Source organism: Uloborus diversus, chromosome 3 (genome assembly GCF_026930045.1).
Source record: "Uloborus diversus isolate 005 chromosome 3, Udiv.v.3.1, whole genome shotgun sequence".
In the NCBI taxonomy this organism is placed as follows: Eukaryota; Metazoa; Arthropoda; class Arachnida; order Araneae; family Uloboridae; genus Uloborus; species Uloborus diversus.
This window is the reverse complement of record NC_072733.1, coordinates 82,913,859-82,934,667: the sequence shown is the minus strand read 5'-3', so window position 1 is coordinate 82,934,667 and position 20,809 is coordinate 82,913,859. Positions and strand designations below refer to the sequence as shown.

At 31.8% G+C, this 20,809-nt stretch overlaps 1 protein-coding gene across 6 annotated transcripts in view; it reads left to right on the top strand.

Moving 5' to 3' along the window:
* The window catches only part of LOC129219276 (C-terminal-binding protein-like), a 329,042-nt gene extending 309,942 nt beyond the window's left edge, over window positions 1–19,100 (top strand). For all 6 annotated transcript variants that reach the window (XM_054853608.1, XM_054853612.1, XM_054853609.1 and 3 more), the window contains 4 exons: window positions 2,696–2,902; window positions 2,979–3,203; window positions 8,721–8,852; window positions 14,496–19,100. In XM_054853608.1, coding sequence (XP_054709583.1) covers window positions 2,696–2,902; window positions 2,979–3,203; window positions 8,721–8,852; window positions 14,496–14,857 — 926 coding nt within the window. In that variant the 3' untranslated portion in view covers window positions 14,858–19,100. The remainder of the gene's footprint in view (window positions 1–2,695; window positions 2,903–2,978; window positions 3,204–8,720; window positions 8,853–14,495) is intronic.
* Window positions 19,101–20,809: the final 1,709 nt, after the last annotated feature.

Genomic DNA, 20,809 nt, shown 5'->3' with positions numbered 1-20,809 from the left:
AAGTGTTCATTTGCTGCAATCAAGAGCCAAGGCAGGCCCCTTTTCAGTTAGGTCTCCACCAACCCCCCCCCCAGTAAACCTTCTAAACTAAAACAACTTTGCTGCCATGCCAGGCCTTCCCAAAGCCCAGGCCCTTAATTTTCAACCAGACTGACATGGCCTCTCGACAGCCCTGTCAAGATGCTGATTAATCAAACAGAGTTTTATCTTCAAACCAAACCGAACCTTGTAGCAGAACAGCCCGTGAAGGTCAAGGCCTACTGTGCCCAAATCAGTTTTCCTGACAGAGGCTCTGGGGTGCAAGGCAGATGTTCCGGTTACGTGGTCAGCATAATGCAAGAAACCCCACTGTTAGGTTCCCATTGGTACTCATTGACTCTCCGTTTGGTACTCATTTTACTGACCCATTGAAGGAATGAACGGCCGAGTCAACCATGCCTAACCCAGGAATATAACTTCGGCCTGTGGAGTGGGAGTGCAAAGAACTGCCACTGGGCTTCATTTTATCTTCAAAGAACAGTATAAAAAAGTCATTGAAGCTGCATAGATAGTATATCTGACAGCTTCAAAATAGTAGTAAATGAACAAACATGTTCAATATAAGGTTTCGGTCTCAGTTTTAAGATCTAACACTGAAGCAAAGAACAATCAATGTCTAAATGAATAGTTTTGAGAGAAATGGTCGTGAATTATGTTATTTTTTTTATGACTCTAACTTTCACACCCAAACTCAGCAAAATAACTAATAATTTCTACTACTTAAATTATTCAATGATTTCATCCCCAAGAAAGTATTACAACCAAAGATCACATCCTGTATGATAAATAAGTCTGTACTGAATACTGAATATTTGTTTGGCCAAATACTTAAATATTCCACAACCAAATGATAAATAATTTTAAAAATTTAACTGATAAACTGAACACATTTTTTATACAGTGAATAAAAATTATAGTACAAGATTATTTCAATTCATCACTTTGCTTTGCATTTAAAGCCAAAAAATTGAAATGTTCTGGCAATGATTAAATTTATGCTCCTCAGTTTCAATTTTGATAAAATAATTTATAAATTACTTAAGAAACTAAGATGTAAGAAACTTGCTTGAACAAATATTTTAAGCCATTTTGAGTTTGTATTTGTTTCTTAGGTAAATTGACAATTTTTTATTAATAAGATGCTACCATGTGATTATGAGTTATAAAATCATAAACGAGGAAAGAAATAAATTTATGCAGAATTGTAGTTCTTCTGAACTCCTTTTACCTGCAATTTCTAACTCTTTGCTAGTCGATTGGATAATAATTTTCAGCATTTACAACACTAGGATATTATTCAGAAATGAATTTTCATTTCGCAAAGGACTCATGATAGATAAAACATTTTGTTTTTAATTGGTGTAAAATAAAATTCTGTATTTAAACGAAATATTAGGTATTGGGTCGAATTTTCAATTATAGTTTTAACTGAATATTTGGTATTCAGCAAGATACAGCATTTGGTGCATCCCTAGCTGTGCCAATATAACTCCACGAAAAGCAATACATCAACTGGCCAGTGACCACTTTCTTCTTCCTTTTTGTTTTGCTCAATATGCAGGCGCTGTCAGAACCAAGGGTGAAAGCTTTCTGCCTTTCAACAGATTTCTGTCTCGATGAAACTGGGTGAAACAGAGCAAGGTATAAGTTAAAAAAATATCTGAATGGGTTTTTTATTTCATTATATAATTATATAAAAAACCACACTATTCATTACCTTATGATGAAAAATAAATTACTCTCAATTTAAGTGAGCCAATTAGTTCTGATTTTATTTCTTATGCAGACACCATACTTCATCAGTGTGTTTATTAATATTTTAAGTATGAAGCTCTGTATTTAATCCTTTTATTTACTTGGAAATTAAATTTGGGATATTCCACCTTTCTGCAGTCAACTCCGGATTATGTGTTTTTTAAATTGTGATGATTTACAACTAACCAACTTTTTTTGTAAAAGTTTAAGATATGTACTAATATTATAGTCATTAAATGTTTTTTAAACTTAGGATTCTGTTATTTGTTCATTTTTAGCTTTTAGGTATATTTTTTACATTCAATGTTATTGTTTTTAGCTATAATTTAAATGCATGTGTGAGTGTTATTCATATTTTTTACACACTAGTATCAGTTTTTATCAATTATTCGTATTATCCACGATTTTCGCTTATTCGCGGCTGCTGTGCCACCCTATTCCGCGGATAATCAGGAGTTTATTGTATTTTGAAAATTTTTACAACATTCACCCGCTAGTTAATCAAAGAGTTATAATTATTATCACAGTATCAAGTTTTTTTATAAAAGAAAAGTAGATTTTAAAAAAATGTTATTTCAAAATGTTATTGTTGCAATCAAAGGGCACGCATCCCCCTCAAAGAACTTCTAACCTGTTTGGAAATCCTGATATCGTTTTGTATGTTAAACATCAGGAAATTTCTTTGTATTCATGTATATAGGTTGGTAGCAGTATAAAGGCAGTTATGAACCAATCCTTCCCCCCCCCCCCAGAAAAGAGTTAAGGTTGTGACACTTCATATTTTGCTTGAACATGTGGAACATTAGGGTACAATATACTTAACTTAATGCGTTTCCTAGTCCCATTAAGGAATTGTTTTCTTTTTTTAAACATAAGTAATTAGTTATTCTTCTTTCATTAGGTATTGCAGTATGTAATGTTCCCGGGTACGGTGTAGAGGAAGTGGCTGATACAACTTTGTGCCTCATTCTTAACTTGTATCGGCGCACTTACTGGCTTGCAAACATGGTAAGGGAAGGAAAAAAATTTCAAGGTCCAGAGCAAGTGCGTGAAGCTGCTCAGGGTTGTGCTAGAATACGTGGTGATACTCTTGGCCTTATAGGTCTAGGTAAAGAAAGTTATGCTTTCAATGAATTCATTTTCTGAAATCTTGTCAGTTTTATACTTACATAGTAACTTTTCAGGTCGTGTTGGAACTGCTGTAGCTCTTCGTGCCAAGGCATTTGGGTTTAATGTGATATTTTATGATCCATATCTTCCGGATGGAATTGAAAAATCTTTAGGTCTTACAAGGGTTTATACGTTACAAGATTTACTTTTTCAAAGTGATTGTGTGTCTCTCCATTGTACTCTAAATGAACACAACCATCATGTATTTAATGACTTCACTATCAAACAGATGCGTCCAGGTAAGTTTTAAAAAAATATTTAAACTTAATTCAAATGTATTACTGATTTTCGCTTAGTAGCCAATGGAATGTAATCAGATACTTTATTATAATAAATTTGATGCTTATGCATACCTAATTAAAGTTGGAATGTTTCTTAATGATCTGAAAATTTTCATTTCTACAAATTTTTAGAAAATAATATTCAATAAACAGTAGATGAATATTTAGGTTCAATAAAGTCATTCTAAAAACTTACTAACTCTTCTGTATTTCCAGAAATTCTCCAGTTTAATTTTAGTTATATTTATCTTTATGTGCAGAAGATAAAGTTTACCCTCTCAATATGGAACAAATGTACTACATAAATCCAGCAGTATCAAAGCAAAGATGGTTTATTTTCGTTCTGAAGTGATGACGTCATTGCAAAAGTGAGCTTCTCTGTGAAATAGTGAGCCAATCAAATCTTAAAGTTAGGAAGAAAATCTGACTTCCAAAAATTCAAATTTATCCCTCTCTTTAGCTTGCTTTGAGAAACCTGCTTAGGTGGAAAACCTCTTTCTGTTTTAGAAAGAGAAGGGATGTAATGCTGTCTTCTGTCTAAAAAATACAACCAGTAGTAACATTTAAGTAGGATTAGCATACTTGCTAACTCTACTGTGTTTAACGGAGACTCCCATTTTTTAGGTTTTTCTCCCGATTTCCTGTTTTCTTACAATTTTCTCCTGTATTAAATTTATTCAATTAATCATCAAAAAGTTTAACATTCTCAATAGATGGCACCCATTTCTAATCATCCACCAGTACGAGGTGTGCTTAAAACCTTGTATAGGACATAAGAATACAGACTGAAACCAGATTTTTCCTGTAAGGATGGGAATTATAAGATGATTATGCCAGACACCGCAACAGAATAGATTTTCTGCACCAATTTGAGGCGATCTGACCATTTCCGAAGAAATATATTTTTATTTTTTCAATTGGTGCCGAATTCAGTTGTTTACTGGAGAAATTGACTTGTTCAAGAGTTTTGCTCCAGGTATTTTTTCTAAATAATTAATTATTCATTAAGGAAAAATTTATTTTTGGAAGCTTACCACATGTGCATATTCAAAAGCATATGTTTCCGAAAATTGCTGCAGATTTCAATCCTTTTGCATCTTGAAAATATTTTAATTAAGTTGGAAGATTTTGTAACATGTGCTACCTTATACCTACTTATTTTATTATTTTTATAATTAACTTATATTTTTACACTTTATTTCAGTTATTTTAGTCCCCTCAGGATTGGGGAACATACTACATACTCCCAATTAGCTTGTCTTAAATTCCCTATTTCATTTTAAGTTTAATATTCAGGACCTTTAAAAGCCAATATAATAATTTTGAAGTGAAATATATCACTAGTGAATCTATCTAGTGATAATACTAGTGATCTATATAAATTCAGTAGAATCTCCTGTTTTTTTTTTTTTTTTTCGTTGAAGGTTGGCAAGTATGGATTAGAGAAATTTTAGAATTTATCCAATAATGTCCCCCTTCTTTTCCTTCAACATTTCAAAACTTTTTGAAAGAAAAAATATTCAGAGAGAAGCATCTTCAGCTGAGATCGTAAATTATGCATGCCAAATAAACACGTTCCAAGATTCATTTGAGAAGCCTTTCAGGACTTGGAAATGAAAAATAGTAGACCTGAAAAATTCGATCTTCAATTAGTACAACTCACGTTAGACTGTCATAGCTTACTTTCCACTGTTATTTAAGCCCCAGCCCCTCACCTTTCCCCAGCTCAATCAGTGAAATGGAATATTCCAATTTCATTGTTTAATAACTGATGAAATAGTCATTGAAAGTTATTTTAACACGCTTTACTAAAATTTGGAATATTTTATTTGTTATTTTTATAATCAATGAAGAACGTTTTGGAGACATTCCAACATTGAGGGTGTAGCCGGAAATTATTTCCCCGTGTTGGAGATTTGAATCCTTTTGTCTTTTGGAACTATTTTAATATGTTGGACAATTGGCAGATATTTTACCGTATACTACCAAAAATTAGTTTATTTTATTCTTAATTTTAATGATTAATGAAAGAAGGTAACTGATTTGGAAACATGCCAAGGTTAACAATGAATACGTACTTGCTCAACTTTGTTTATAATGTTTGAAATTTCAATCTTTTTGCATGTTTTTCTTATTTTAGTAGTTTGACAGTTGGAAGAACGGCTGTTGCTGACTGAAGAATAAAATAATTTTCTATTATGACTTTCAAAAATAATAAAATCTTATTTTTGTGCAATAATTTTTTGTATTTTTTTAAATATATTTAACCATTTAGTTAAGGTATGTTGTTTTAAGCATATGAGAGTTTGTAAATCTCCATTCCCCCTTATCGTAATAGAGGGTTAAGGGTAGGGGTAAATAAACCATTCTAGCTGGAACACTACACATATCTCCCGAATTAGTAACTTTTGAGCAAAAATCTTTTTCAAATTCAAAACCTTTTGTTTTCTTTTTTTTTCCTCTCTTACATGAAAGCCTACTAGAAATAACTATATACAATGGCCTAGCCAAATTCCAATTATTTTGCTCATAAATAAAAAAACACCTTGTTCACAGAAAAAAAAGAAACTTTTAGTGTTTGAAACTAGAGGCCAATTTAATATCAAAGCAGTAATTTTGTAAATTATGCAAACAATGAGCTATTTAAATGATTAGTGTGAATTTAATATTAAGCTCTCTTAATTGAAGTATGACTTAAATGTTCTTTATCCTTTTAATTCAATTTATGTTAAAAAATAGTATTGAAATATTTCCAAATTACTAAATTTGAGAATATACTGGTAATTTATAATATTGGTGTACTGTCTAAAATTGAGGCATTTCCCCTCCATTTACTCTCATCTCAGAAATGACGATTTTGATAAGGTCTGTCACAGAGGCGAGATTCACAAAGGTGAAGACTTTCCCATTAATATATGCCTAATGAATACATTTTTTAGGGAAGGAAATTTTTTTCGCTGTTACCCTCTGCACATGTTAAGCATATGAAAACGTGCACCTTTTTTTTACATTGCTGTTAATGACAAATAGCATGTTGTGTTTGGGTAACGGAGGTGAGAGTTTATTGTGTGACCTAATTCCTTATCCTACTGAAACACCATCCACCATCACCCCTGCTGCTATCCCGTAATGGTTCCACTCTGAATGTATTTTTTTTTACAGAATTTCCAATCAAAAAATCTCACGTCAAAATATCTGATTAGAAAAAAAAAATCGGAGCAAGATTTTTTTGCTGGAATCTCTACTTTTTAATGGTATAAAAAACAATATACAATACTATGGAAACTTTTCGCAAAAAATGAAGAAAATCAAAAAAACATGAATTTGAAAAAAAAAAATCATCACTATGTAAAATTTAAAGCTATTTTGTTAAGTTAAAATTTGTGCATTTATCTACCTGCAGTTAATCATTGCCCCCCCTCCCCCCAAAATATTTTGAAAGTGTGATTGAGAAATAGAATTTATCTTGATTTTTCACTGCATAGATTAGCATTGCTAAACTGGTGGATGTTCTGTGAAAATTGCTGTAATGAACAAGGCAATCACCTAAGGAGTATAATTTATTAATTTTTGTGCCCCAAATATAAATTCTAAATTTTGTTTGAAAGTTTGAAAAAAAATCAAAACAGTTAATTATTAAAGCAAATTTTACATTTTACACTCAAAAACAAATAAAACAAAAATTTTATCAAGGCATTTTAAATTTTCTTGAGCAATAAAAGTAAAAACTGGGTCCATTAATTGAATCCTCAGGTTTAAGAAGGGAATGAAGACCAAAAAATGGCAAAATAACCTTTTAATTGGAATTTATCTCCAAGTGTTGCTATACATGAGAGTGGTGAAAAAGTAAACAAAAACCAGTCCTCCTAAAGGCAGATATAAAAAAAAATTTGGTGGTCATGGAATGATAACTCTTATCACTTATACAAATGTGTTAGTTTTCTCAAGCATTTCATTTTTGGACTTACTCCCTTCTTAAACCTGACAGTTCAATTGTCATTGCAAATTCTATTTCTACCACTTTGGCGAAAACTTATTTTTGCCAGGTGGAAGAACTGCAGTTTTTTCAATGGTTTTTCCCAAAAGTCGCAAAAATTCACCAGCCCTGTACGAATTTCTTTATTCCAGATGCAACTGGCTTCAAAGAATTGTTTCTGGAAAGTAGCATGGGACTGATAGAAAGAGCATAATTAAGTTAGCTGCAATACCATTTATTCATGAAAGCAGTTGAGAAGTTTACTTTCAAAATGCATTATATCCACTTTGAGAAAAAAATTTTCTTTTTCATTTTCAGAATCTCGAACATAACCCGATCGAGCCATGAATTTCTTTCTTCTCGAAGTCGCTTATGTCTATTGTTAAAAAATGTGTACGCATTGGTTTTACCGCTTAAACAGTGTTTATCCATCCCCTTATTTCTTGCCAGATCTTTTACAGCATGAAACTTAACCCTTATTTGCTGGTACCCACTCATTCACTTTCATATCAAAAGGGAACTATCCAAATTTGAATTTGCCACTTCTAATTCAAAAGCAGTTCACAAATCAAATAGCCGAGTGAAGCACTGACTGAGCATTTCCAATCAAGCATAATAGCCATTCGTATTCAGATATTGCAGCACCTTGCTCCTTCTGCAAGTATGTTAGCAGTTATGATTGATATTAAATAATTAATGTTACTATTAAGTTGTGATTAGTTGTGATAAAAATTGTGATTAGTTGTGATAAAAATTGTGATTAATTCTGATAAAAATTGTGATCTATTAATATTAATACCTAAAAGGTTGTTATTTGAATCAGCTTGGGCGGTTTTATTATTGATTCTTGAGTCAAACAAAGGTATTTTTTTTGTAATGTTTAATGAAAAGAATAAAGTAAGTAAGAAGGAATTAAGTAGAGGTAAAAAAAAGGAATATATAAAAAATTTTGATTCAATCTAATCAAGTTTATTTTTGATGAAAGTGTGTTTTTTTTTTTTTTGCAAAAGGGATGTTATGCATTGTTTTACACCAAAAAGGAATATGTCCAAAATAAAATTGGCAATTTAGGTCTGAGTTGACAAAATAGTTGATAAAATTGAGGAAAAATTTCTAGACCTGTGCCAATAGTCACTTGTTATTCTACCAAAACATTGTAAGAAATTCAAAATTATAACAGTATTTGTGCGTGAAACGTTTTTTTTTCGTTTTGCCAAAAATATAAACCTAATCCGTTTTGAAAGTAAACTCCTCAGTTAGTCATTCAGTATGATTAAAAGTTCTTTTCCAATTTATTTCTAGTATCTAGATGTTACATTTTTACGGTAGTACAATCAGAACATTATTAGATATGCTAGAAAATACTGCACTAAATTTAAATCCAATGTATAATAAATAATTGAACGCTCCATTTGCGTAATCTCTTTGATATTACGCATAAGAACTAGTATAAATTGTTATGTTTTTCAAAAATTTAGTTGCTGTTGTCTTTTATTTAGGAGCATTTCTTGTTAATACTGCTCGTGGTGGTCTAGTTGATGAAATTGCCTTGGCTTCTGCTTTAAAAGATGGTCGAATCAGAGCAGCTGCCTTAGACGTCCATGAGAATGAACCATACAACGCCTTAGCAGGTACTTTGTTTTAGAATCTAGCTATTTGGATATTGTGTATGAATTAGAAGTGAATTTAATTAGAAGTTGTACTGTTTAGAAGTGAGTTTTGTTTTTCAAAAAAATAAAATAATGAATCTTACATCACTGGAATCATTTATGAAATGATGACTAATTAAAAATAAAACATGCCATGCATAGTGAAATTCTTTTTTCTTCTTTTACATTATTCATTCTTTGTAAAACAAATAAAAATTAGCTCATCCTAAGTGCTTTTTACCCTCCAGACGCAAATGAAATATGATCCCTGCCACTTGACTGCGCAATTTCTAATATATAATATCGACAAGGAAAATATTATGTAGGAATGGGTTTGACCTCCCCCCCCCCTGAAAGTAAGGGTATGTAGAGATTTTTCCAAACCCACCCCCCTCGGATGGATTCCTTACATAATTAAAGAATGGCCCCTAACATGACATGATGGCATAAAGTATTTATACTTGGATGCTGATGCATAGCTACCAACTTGTAAGATTTTAGCCTTACATTGTAAGATTTTTGGAGGTATTGTAAGTTTGTAAGATCTAATGGCATAATTGTAAGATAATTAGGTTTTAGATCTCTGGTATTGCTTTTTTTTTAGAGTTTCCTGTTATGTTGCTTCAGAAGAATATAGAAACTGCAGATGAAGAGCCTAAGATAAGCTCCAAAGTGAATTTCACTCTGTACAAATAGATAATTTTCCCGATGTTGTGCTAAAAAGGGAGAGGATCCATAAAAAATAGGCTGCTTTGAAGAAATTAGTTGATGTCAATGGTTCATTGAAGTATGAAAGGCTCTCCTTTCCTATACTTTCCATTCTAGCCATAGCTCACAGCAATGTCGAGTGCAAAAGAATATTCAGTAGTGTTAGAAAGGGGAGGACAGAGTTGTGCAGTTCTCTGTCTGATAATAACCTGGATAACATTTTAATCATTAAGAACTTACAAAAAAAAAAATTGTTTTGAATAAGTTATTGAAATAAAATTTTTTTGAATGTTGCTAAGTCAGCAACTTAAGAAATAAGTCCCACGGCATGCATTGTAAGATTTTTAAAGTTATGTTGGCAGCTATGCTGATGTATTGTTTTCCGTCGATAGCCCCCTCCCGCATACGGTGAATTTTCAGTAATTCAAAGTTGCAGGGAAGACAAAAGAAATTATAATTATTGAAATTCGGCTCATCGAATACAAAAATAAAACAATAGAATAAAAAAAATACGGTACGTACAGTATGTAGTCATAATAAAATGATGTACTCTAATAATAGTGTACAGTAGATCCAGTAATGATATTTGTAAGTTTAAAAAGTGAAGATTTTGATGATATGTGTTGCGTTATCAAATTGTTAATCTAATATTTTTTTACTACAGTTGCTTCGCTAGGTCTTTTATAACGTTTCCATGTATGGGGACACCTCTCTTCCTGGTTTTTTAAATTCTCAATACAAGAGCAGCTTCCATTTTCATAATTTTTGCATTTTATTTAGAAACTACTTGGCGAGCTCTTACGGATTTCCTTTTCTTGACAGTTAAATGCTCATATAGAAGATTCACTATTACTCGACACATTTTTTAGTTTTTCAAGCACTAGAGAATCTTTAGCTTTTCTTTAATTGTTAGAAGCTTTCTCTTTTTCTATCTGTCACAAACTTAAGATGTATCAGTGCTCTTAGGTGTCATTATAGTTCATCAACTTTCGCATTTAGAAAGAAAAAAATATGGTAAATGCGGAGTTATTTGTATGCACAAATAAGGATATGTTGAGACTAGTACAGTGTGGGAACTTCCGCTGCCAGTGATTCTAAAGAGATGAATTTCAATTTAAAAAAAATAGTAGCCAATAAAAACAGATACTTTTCCCACCTTCTTTTCATGTTGCGGATGAGGAACTCGAGTTAGCTCTGAAATTATTTACGTGGTGAAAAAATTGCGTTATAGCCATTTCGCGTAAATCAAATTGTGTTTAGCTGGAGTCGACTGTACTGTTTATGTGTGATTTCCAGTAAATATTTGAATAAATGGGTAGTCTCTTGCTCAGTAGCCTTTTTTTCATCATTAGGAAAGGCCCTTTTTCGATGCCATTAACAATATTCCACGGAGCTCGTTCCATTAGAACAAATTCCATTTCAGATGACCAACTCGCATAGTTGTCAGACCTTAATTTTTCGATAGGAACACTCTGGGATGCCATGATTGATCAAAACACGAAAAATGCTGAAAAATGAAAAAAAAAAAAAACCTAATTTCACAAAAAAAAGGGCCAACAAAATCTTAAAACATCCCCAGAAAAAACCTAAATAGTGCAACTGTTACAGCTTTCCCCCTGGAACAGCAAGTAAAAAAAAGGATTTCAGCGGAATTCTTGCCACCTTCCCTAGACGCAAGGATGCCATTTTTTTATGTGTTTTATAAATACGATTGTACTTCTCTTTAATTATTTTGGAACAGACATTTTCCTCTTCTGACTGGTGAAAATGGACAATCTACAATGCAGCGCCATTTTGAAAATTTACCGCCAAACTTAAAAATAACGATTTTTTAGGAGAAATAAAGTAAATAAACGGATAAGTCCTCTCCTCCAGTAGGTTTTATATTTTAAAAAGAAAAACAATATAATTCAAACAAATCAAAAATCTTGCAAAAAAAATTTTTTTTTAGCGATATTGTTTTTACCTTGTCTCGATGCATTTTGACTCAAAGGCGCCATTTCTGTTTATTCATATGTAAACCAAATGTACAAGATTAATTCTTTTCATTTATTTTGGAAAGGATATTTTCGTCTTAACTGGTAAAAATGAACAATCTAACATTGCGACACCATTTTGAAAATGCGTAGTTTAAAAATACCGCAAAAGGAAGAAATAGCCATTTGTTAAGGAGAAATAAAGTTGAAAAATAAATTTAAGATCAAAAAAGCATAATTTACTAAATTGGTGTATGAAATTTGTCCATTTTTACGATTGCGTGTAAAGAAAGCAGAGTTTTCGAAATAGCAAGTTTTGTAACGTCCTCCTCCCCTATCCGATGGCCGAAAGTTTAGTGGACAAGAGGATAATACTCCCCCCCCCCCTTTATCCCCGGTGATCCAATAGCCGAACTTTTAGTGGACAAAAGAATTTAGGGAAAAGTCATATGTCAAAACTATAGGTCAGGGAAGGTTGCATTGGCGAATGGTAGCCACATTGCCGATTAAAGTGAAAATAATGGTCGCCAAAATTTGAAAATTGGTCGCATTTGGCGACTGGCGACCGCAAGTTTTGAGCTTTACTCCATTAGCAAGTGACAAAGTTTTGTGAGGTATCAAACACCCTCTTACGCGTCTGTGCAGGCTAAATGAGGCAACTGCAAGTTCTTTTGATCCTGAAATAGTATTATGAATTTTTTGAAACCAAATTTCCAATTTAAGCAAAAAGTTAAACTATCATTTATATATATATATATATATATATATATATATATTTTCAGTTCTTGTTATGGAGAGTGTACTTTACAAACTTCATTTTAAATTTGTTCTCATTTTTAATACAATAAATTCAAACATTTTTAAATATAAAGGATATTTATCTCAATTTTGAAAAATTGACATATCATATTTTAATTGATTCAATTATATTATAATTGAATTTTATTATAATTGAATTTGAATATCATGGCTTCTAGGACTGTTCTAATTCAATTTTAGATATAATCTCCATTGATTCCCTTTAGATTCCCCCTTAGATATAATCCCCCTCTGCATGATTTTAGGAATTTTGTTTTGTATTTCCTCCTTATTGCTTTCTGACCGCTCTCATCCCTATTCTTTGCTACGTCACAATCAACTTCTATAATTAATTCAACTTTTGCTTGCAAGCTTAAAAGTTTAAATTTTGTCTTAGCCATTTTTAAAAGTTATAACCCAAACGTTCAGGAACCACTGAAACGGCACCACAAACCCTAACTTCCTACCTCAACAAAAGGAAATTGATTCATGGAAGAGTTGGTAGCTTCGTAAAATAGCACAAAAACCCAAAAGTAACCCTTCCGTCAATACTCCCCCCCCCCTTTTTTTCAGAAAGAAGTGGATATTATTTTACAATCCCTAATTTAGCCCCCCCCCCTTCCCTCTATTTTTTCCATCCTGTTTTTGGACTGTCCTAAATCAGAGCAATTTTAAAAATGAAAAAAAAAAAGTTTATTAATACAAATGCTAAATTTTACGTATAGTAACACTCATAAGAGATGGACTCATCAAATGATTTATTGTAGAGTTTTGGCTTTAATTCTTCTAAATTATGTAGTTAATTGAGTACCACATCTTAAAAATTAAGTTTTTCCTGAACAATACACACAAATTTCCTTTTTGCAAAAATTAGCTTTGCGTCAGTGTTCACTCTTCAATTTTTAATAAATAAGAATTTATTATATTTATATATATATATCATCGCCTCAGAGCAACAGTAGGATATCCTACTGTTATTCCTGGGATTAGATGTCTTACTGTTGTTCTGAGGCGATGATATGTGAAAAAGTATATCTTTTTGATAAAGATATGAGTTAAAGGTAATAGAATATCCATAGCAACGGATCTACTCATTATTTGGGTCTCTCTTGTCATAAGTGGTACTCTCTTTTAATGAATGTTACCTGTTCCAAATAACACTCATGAGATTTATAGAAGAATTCTTCACTGGAATAAATTCTATCTGTTTTTGAAAATTTAATTTGGGCTTGTTTCTTCAACAAAAAATACATTACTGCCTAATTCTATATTTCTATACTTTAAACTTTTTTACAAAATAAAAAGTCATAAGAGTTGATTAAAATACTTTTCACATCGAATTGTACATTTCAACCTACACTATAAAAGAATAAATACAGGGTTTGCAACCCAGTAGAAGCTATTTGAGGAGCATTTTGAAATTTTGCGGAGCAGCTCAGTATTTTTTATGAAAACCAATATAAAATAATTAAACCTCTATTTTAAAATTGTTTTTGAACTTTGATAATCATTCTAAGCACTAGCATAAAAATAATTATTTTTAAATGAATCAAACGGCTTTGAAAACTATGTCAGGCTTTGAGTAAGCATCTGTAATTTCCAATATTTTTATGAATGTTATATGTAACCAGCCAAATGTAATAATAATAAATTTAATTTTATTAGAATCTTGGTAAGCCTGGTCAGAATTAAAACCAAACTGGAAATGCGGATTAAAATTAATTTTACATTCTAAGAAGAAACAAATATGGCTTCCCTAACACTGTTGACTACTTGACTCGAAAATGCACAAAGCAGCAGCAAATTTTGTAAAAGTTGGTTTTGTAAAATGTTTTTTGTCTGTATTTAGTTCTTCCATTAATTTTATTATGTATATACACACACAATGTGTTCACTGAAGTCCCTTGCCAGGTTGGCACCTTCTTAACTTTGAAATGGCTGCTGCTAATTCATAATAGTGATTTCTAGGTAGAGGAAAGTATCCATGCTCTAATGAATAAAATAACCAACTATACCAAAAACTGCAGAATTTGAATTCCTCTCTCAAAAACAGAATGAGATAGGGAAAAATAAAGAAGTTTTTTCAAAACTTTATTTAGCCATACTGATTGAAATAATGTTACAGCTATCTCTCCTTGTTTAGGTCCATTGAAAGATGCACCCAACCTAATATGCACACCACATGCAGCATGGTATAGTGATGCAAGCTCTACTGAACTTCGTGAAATGGCTGCAAGTGAAATTAGGAGGGCGATTGTAGGTCGTATCCCAGACTCACTTCGGAATTGTGTGAATAAAGAATATTTTGTGAGTAGTGGGTATGGTGAAAGTATTAATGGAGCTGGCGGTTACAACTATAATCCAATGGGTGTTCCTCATTCCACCACCATAGAACCCTTATCAACATCGCCAGCCATCCCTACACCTCATTCACAGCCACATTCTACTCTTCAAGATACTCCTAATCATATGACCCCTAAGCCTGAGAGTTCTGAAGTTCATTAGCTCTTCCGCCTCCTTTTGCCGTGCCATGAATTGCATCCCACCTATTTCAGTGCAGCAAGTCAAGGCTCTTTTACTGAGACAGCTTTAACAGTCCTCTGAAGGATGTTAAATTGCCTCCATTCATGTAGTTTGTTTGGAGAAGCGTTATTTTATCAGCCATCCAGTTATGTGATTCAAGAGAACTTAATGATATTTAGAGAATGAATGAATGCCTTCTCCCTCAGTTGTTGCTGAACATTTTTATAATAAATTTGTAAAAAATGAAAAAGAAAAAAAAAAACTCATAAAAATTTAGCATTTATGATGTGATTATTGAAAATAAAAGACAAAATATAAGGTGGGTATTATGCACCATAGTCCGGCCACATCTTAATCCAGTCATTGTTAATCTTGTATAAAAACAAGATTTATTGATGTGTAAAAGATGATAATCGAAATCAAAGAATAGGCGTTTTCAATTTTTAGTCAAAAACTTACATTGGATTGGAACTTACAAGTTACTATCAAGTGGTAGTCTTCAATGTGAAACCACTTTGAGAGATGTATACATGTATATACATACATATATATATATGTGCATGCATGCATACATATATATATATATATATAAATGATTTTGTTACTGTGTAAAGAACCTTTGTAGCATAATGGAGAAGAAAGATTAAAATTATTCTGCCTACAACTACAGCCTTATTATATCAGGGAATCAAGTGCAGAAGGTTTCTTCTCTCTTCTCCCATCAGCAAGCTTCATATGAATTCTCAAAAACAAAAACTATTAGTGTGTAACATTAAAATGCATTCAAATCTGTACTATATATACATATATATATTAAAATTTCATGTCTCAGGCAGTACTCATTTCAATAAATGGGTAACTACAACTATGCATCCCAAGTTAATAGCTTCTCAAAGTCTTCTGTGTTATATTTTGTAGAAAACATGTTTAGCAAAGTGATTTATATTTAAAAAAGATGGCTTTTTATAATTTTGAGTTGTTGTTCCCATCATTACAGCCAACTGTGTTTTAATGTTGATCTTCTGCCGATTTCAACTGCTCTTGACATATCGTAGTGGTATCATTCCAGTCATAGATTCGTAAAGCTGTCAGAATGGCTTGATTCATGTTCATTTCAAATTTCCTTAATTTGTTCGACTTTTGTCTGTTGTACTTCCTTTTTATTAGTACATTAGTAACATTATTAAAGTGACATGTTCATAGAGAGGCCAAAAGTAACAAAGTTTTTATAGGTTATTGTTTGAGTTAAGCCTTTCAAATTGTAGTTTTATTGGTTTTTGTGATTATATGTTTCGTTGAGTAAAAAGTCTTAAAAAGAGATAAAGGGTTTTTGCAATTTGAATTGTGATTTACGCCGAATATTGTTTTTGTGGAGTGTGTTTGTGTGTAAATGTACATACATAAATATATATACATATATATGCATACACACACATATATATATATATATATATATATATATAAAAGTGCATATATGTTTTTGTCATGAGACTAGATTACTATGTTTGAGGGTTGTTTCAGTAGTAAATGCTTGCAATAAAGAAAGCGATACATTGCCAATTATGTCTGCAGTGTGAGTATCAGCAATTTAATCAGACCTGTCTAATATGTTAGCATTTCTTTTTTCACAATCATCCAAGTTTAATACTTAATCCATACCATTGTCTGTGTGCTGTTTTGAAATTTTTAATTCATAGTGTTTTCTCATCTTTTTAGCCTCCCCCCCCCCTTTTTTTTGCAAGTGAGAAATTCTTTGTTTTAAAATTAGTAAGCAATAATGTGAGATCATGATGCTGTAAATAATCTTTTGGGGACACCAAACTTGGGTTCTCAACTCACATTTCAATGTTTTTCCTCAAACTGTGTTTTTTTTTTTTTTTTTTTAATTTCATACTGGGCTGCCACAATGAAAATGTGCTTGTAAAGGGTCTCCCAAAATTAACGCAAGATTTGAATTTGCCTCCATTTTTTGCAATAAATGGTTGGCAACAGCCCTGAAAAAAGAACAATTTGACAGCTGAGAGTTGAGGGTAATCAAAAATGGAGCGTTATACGATACAATAACGCGCTTTCATTATTGAACAATTGTTTCAAAAATAATGAAAGTAGAGGCTGGTCAAGCAGTTACTGTTATTGGCGCTCGGTATTTCAACACGGTAATGCACGGGTGGTTGTGGGCTTGTGGACATAGACCTTTGAATTCAAATAACCCCATAAGAAGAAATTTGAAAATGTTAAATCACACGATCTAGGGTGCCAATTCTGATCACCAAAATGAGAGAGTACGCGACCAGGAAATGCCTGATGCAGTAATTGAAATGTTTCACTCTCTCTAGCTGTATGGTACAATAACACCCCATTTTTACTAACCCTAAACTCTCAACTGTCAAATTGTTCTTTTTTCATGGCTGCCAACAATTTATGGAAAAAATGGTGGCAAATTCAAATCTTGCGTTAATTTTGGGACACCCTTTAAATAAAGTTTCATGCCATAATTTTTAAATTAAAATAGTAGTAAAATATCTACCTTTCTTAGTTAAAGAATTCCTAACTTTGCTGATTTGAGAAAAGTATTTCATCTTTCCTTCGTATAATTTTGAATAACTATTTATTTGCTTTTCTTATGTTAAGAAATTATTGGGAAGTATTCAGATATTCAAAAGAGTCCAAAATAACAAGTCATTGGTCACCAAGGAAATAGAGATTAGGGAAGAGAAAAATTAAAAAATCTAAGAAATACTAGAAATTCATTTAAAATTAGCCATTGCTACCATTTATATTTCAGGTGGTGAAAGGGAGGTCTGATTAAATGCATTTTTTTGTGGCACCCTCCCCCCTTTTTTTTGGCGTATTTCAAACCATCTATGCATGTTTTAAAATGAGATTGTTAAGGGCTTCTATTAAGTACAAGAATTTTTTTTATTTACAAGCATCCATTTTGTGACTATGCGTTTAAAAATAGTATTTATGCAATGTTTCCATTGATTTTGTCTTGTGCTGACTTTCTCAGCACTGCACCTATGAACATACATCGTTCGCATGTGCAATATAATGAATGTTATTTTAGAAAATTTTGATCTTGTTGAAAAAATTTGACTTTTTACCCTCCTTTGAAACACATTAACTTAATTTGCGGTATTGTATCTTTTCCCAAATAAATCCTTTATTAGAATTGTTACATTGAATTTATTAGAATAAAATGTTTTTAGAGATCTGTATTAGAAAATTAACCTTAGTTTTCCAGTAAATTAAGTCTTTCATGTTTTTTTTTCTTGTTCTTTCATTACTTATATTTCCTAATTACTAAGTTTAAATCAAATTGTTTGGAGAAAAAAATTTCTTTGCACATGCTATTTTACATAAATTAGACACTTTTTTAAATTGAAAACAAAGAATCTAGTGCTATATTTTTCTAACTGCTAAACACTAGTTTTATATATATTTAAAACGTTTTTTGAAGTTTGGTATATTGTTCCTTGTATTTTATTTCAATATTCCATTTTCTGTTACATAAATCATGTACAATTGACTCATAAATTGACTTTTTTATGCATTTTCATTGTGTTAAAATATTGAAGGTGATTGTTAAATTTTTAAATTTTTCTTTACTTTTGACATCTATTGAAATTATATTATTGTTTTGACTCATAAAGAAAGAAAAAGAAAAAAAAAAGAAATTCTACTCCTTAATTTATGCCTGACTTTATTTATGCTTGCGATATGAACAGCTTTGACCTTGTTAATCAAAACTTTTTGTAATGTATCGTTGATTAAATGTGTTGTGTTAAAAGATGTAAAAATGACAGACTTTTTTCCATGCTCAATTGTCTTATTCGTTTTTTTTTTATTTTTATTTAATTCATACTTTGTAGTCTGTGTTGTCATTTTGACTAAAGCTTGTGAATACTTTATTTTTTGTAAAACTTCACAAAATGTCTTCTGTGTACTACATAATTGTCTCAGGTTATGGACATACAAAAACAAAGGCTGCTTATTTTCAATCCAATTTTTAATTTCTAAGGGCATTTGAATCATGTGTCCTTTGTACCAAGTCAGAGTGAAAGAAAAGTTTTTTGTTCATGCAGTTGTAGTTTCAGTGGCCTGTAGTTTTCTCCATCTTGATTCTTGTCATGTTCTGCCATGTGTGTGTGTGTGTGTGTGCGTGTGTGTGAATCAAATCATTTCATGGGTGGCAGTGAAAATAAATGACAGTTTTCATTTCTAATTGTCAGCTTTATCTTCATTTTTGCAAATTTTATTCCTCTATTCTGAAATCGTAGAAATATTCAAAGAAATAAATATTTTTAATACAAATGGAGAATTACAATTAAATGTTATGTAGTAAAATAAAATGTTGATGAAGTTTTTCTCGATTTATGCTATAAAGTTACTAAAAGAAAACCTTGTTCTCCGATTCTCAATGCTTTCATTTTTCATTTTTTTTGTTTAAAACGTTTTCACCACCAAGATAAATAACACACTAACATCTTCCCTGAAAGATGAAATAGAGAGGGCCACAAGTGTGAAGAAGATCTCCCATGGAGTCTTAGTTTGTTAGTCATATTTTGCTCATCTAAAATAATGCTTTCTTATTTTAGAAGATTATCTTTTGATAATATGTGGGTGAAGGAAAATTTGAATTTTAACCATCGTAATGTATTACTTAGTGAGAGTAGTAAGACTGTGTGCTGATTAATCTGATGGATTTAAGATATATATGTACAGTAAACTCCCAATTATCTGAGAGTTATTTAGTAAGCAAGAACATGTATTTTCGCACCAGGAATCAAAAACCAATGGCTGTTTTTTTCCTTAAAAATTGTAAATTTAAACTTATATATTTTTGTTATTTATTTATTTTTTGTGCGCTTTTTCATCATACGTGCCCTTGTTCTTTATTGATGTTTAGTTCTGTTGTATAAATATACAAAACTTTTACTGTACTGCATATGTTTTCATTGTACTAAGTACTATGAATCAATACAGCTAGATTTTTGAGGAAGAATTTTCACCGTTGTTGTCCCTTAATCTAGCCTTTTGGCAGTTTATCCGCGGTACTTGTGCCACCCAATTCTGTGGATAATAGGTAGTTTACTGGATACAGTGGCGGATCCACGAGGTCAGAATTTATAACTAATAAAATTTGTTGCGATTTGCTTTTCAATTTCGAAACGATTTCTGGGAGGAGCCCCCGAACCCTTGATAACATCAGCGAATATGATCTAAAACTGCGTTTTAGAGTTCAAATTTTCAAAAAATTACCGAAAGAGGGTCCCCGAACAACTTACACTAACATTACCAAAGATCCCCAAAAACTGCGTTTCAAAAGCTAACTTCGAAAAATTTTTGTTCGAGCGTGCTCAACACGCTCGCCAGCATCACTAAAGGTCGTCTTAAATTTCGCTTTATTGGCTTCAATACCGAATCATCTCCCGAAAACTACTCCCTCTCATATCATTGAAAGTGGACTGAAAATAAAGTTTTTAACACTTCGGTCTTAACGTTATCAAAGAAGACCTACAATCTCTTTCTTTAGAGTTCAATTTTGAAAATAATCCTGGAGAGCACCCTGAACCTTTTCTCTTCCTAACATTACCTAAGATCACATAGAATGCATTTTTAAGACAACAAGTAAGAAAATTCCTTGGAGGGGGGGGGGGGGGGAGGGCACCGGATCTTTGCTCTCACATTAACATTGCCAATCTAAAGACGTTCATTAAAACTACATTCTGTTTTCACGCGATGTCTCGTGAAAAGTTCCTCCTCTTCAATCGCTATTGCACATAAGACCTTCAGATACTGACAAGGGAGCGGGGGGGGGGGGGATTTATCGGTAACAAACTTGTTAAGAACTTCAATTTCAAAAAACATCGGCCAAAGAGCGTCAATTGCACCTAAATTGGCGCTTTTTGAACTTCGATTGAGAAATTTTGC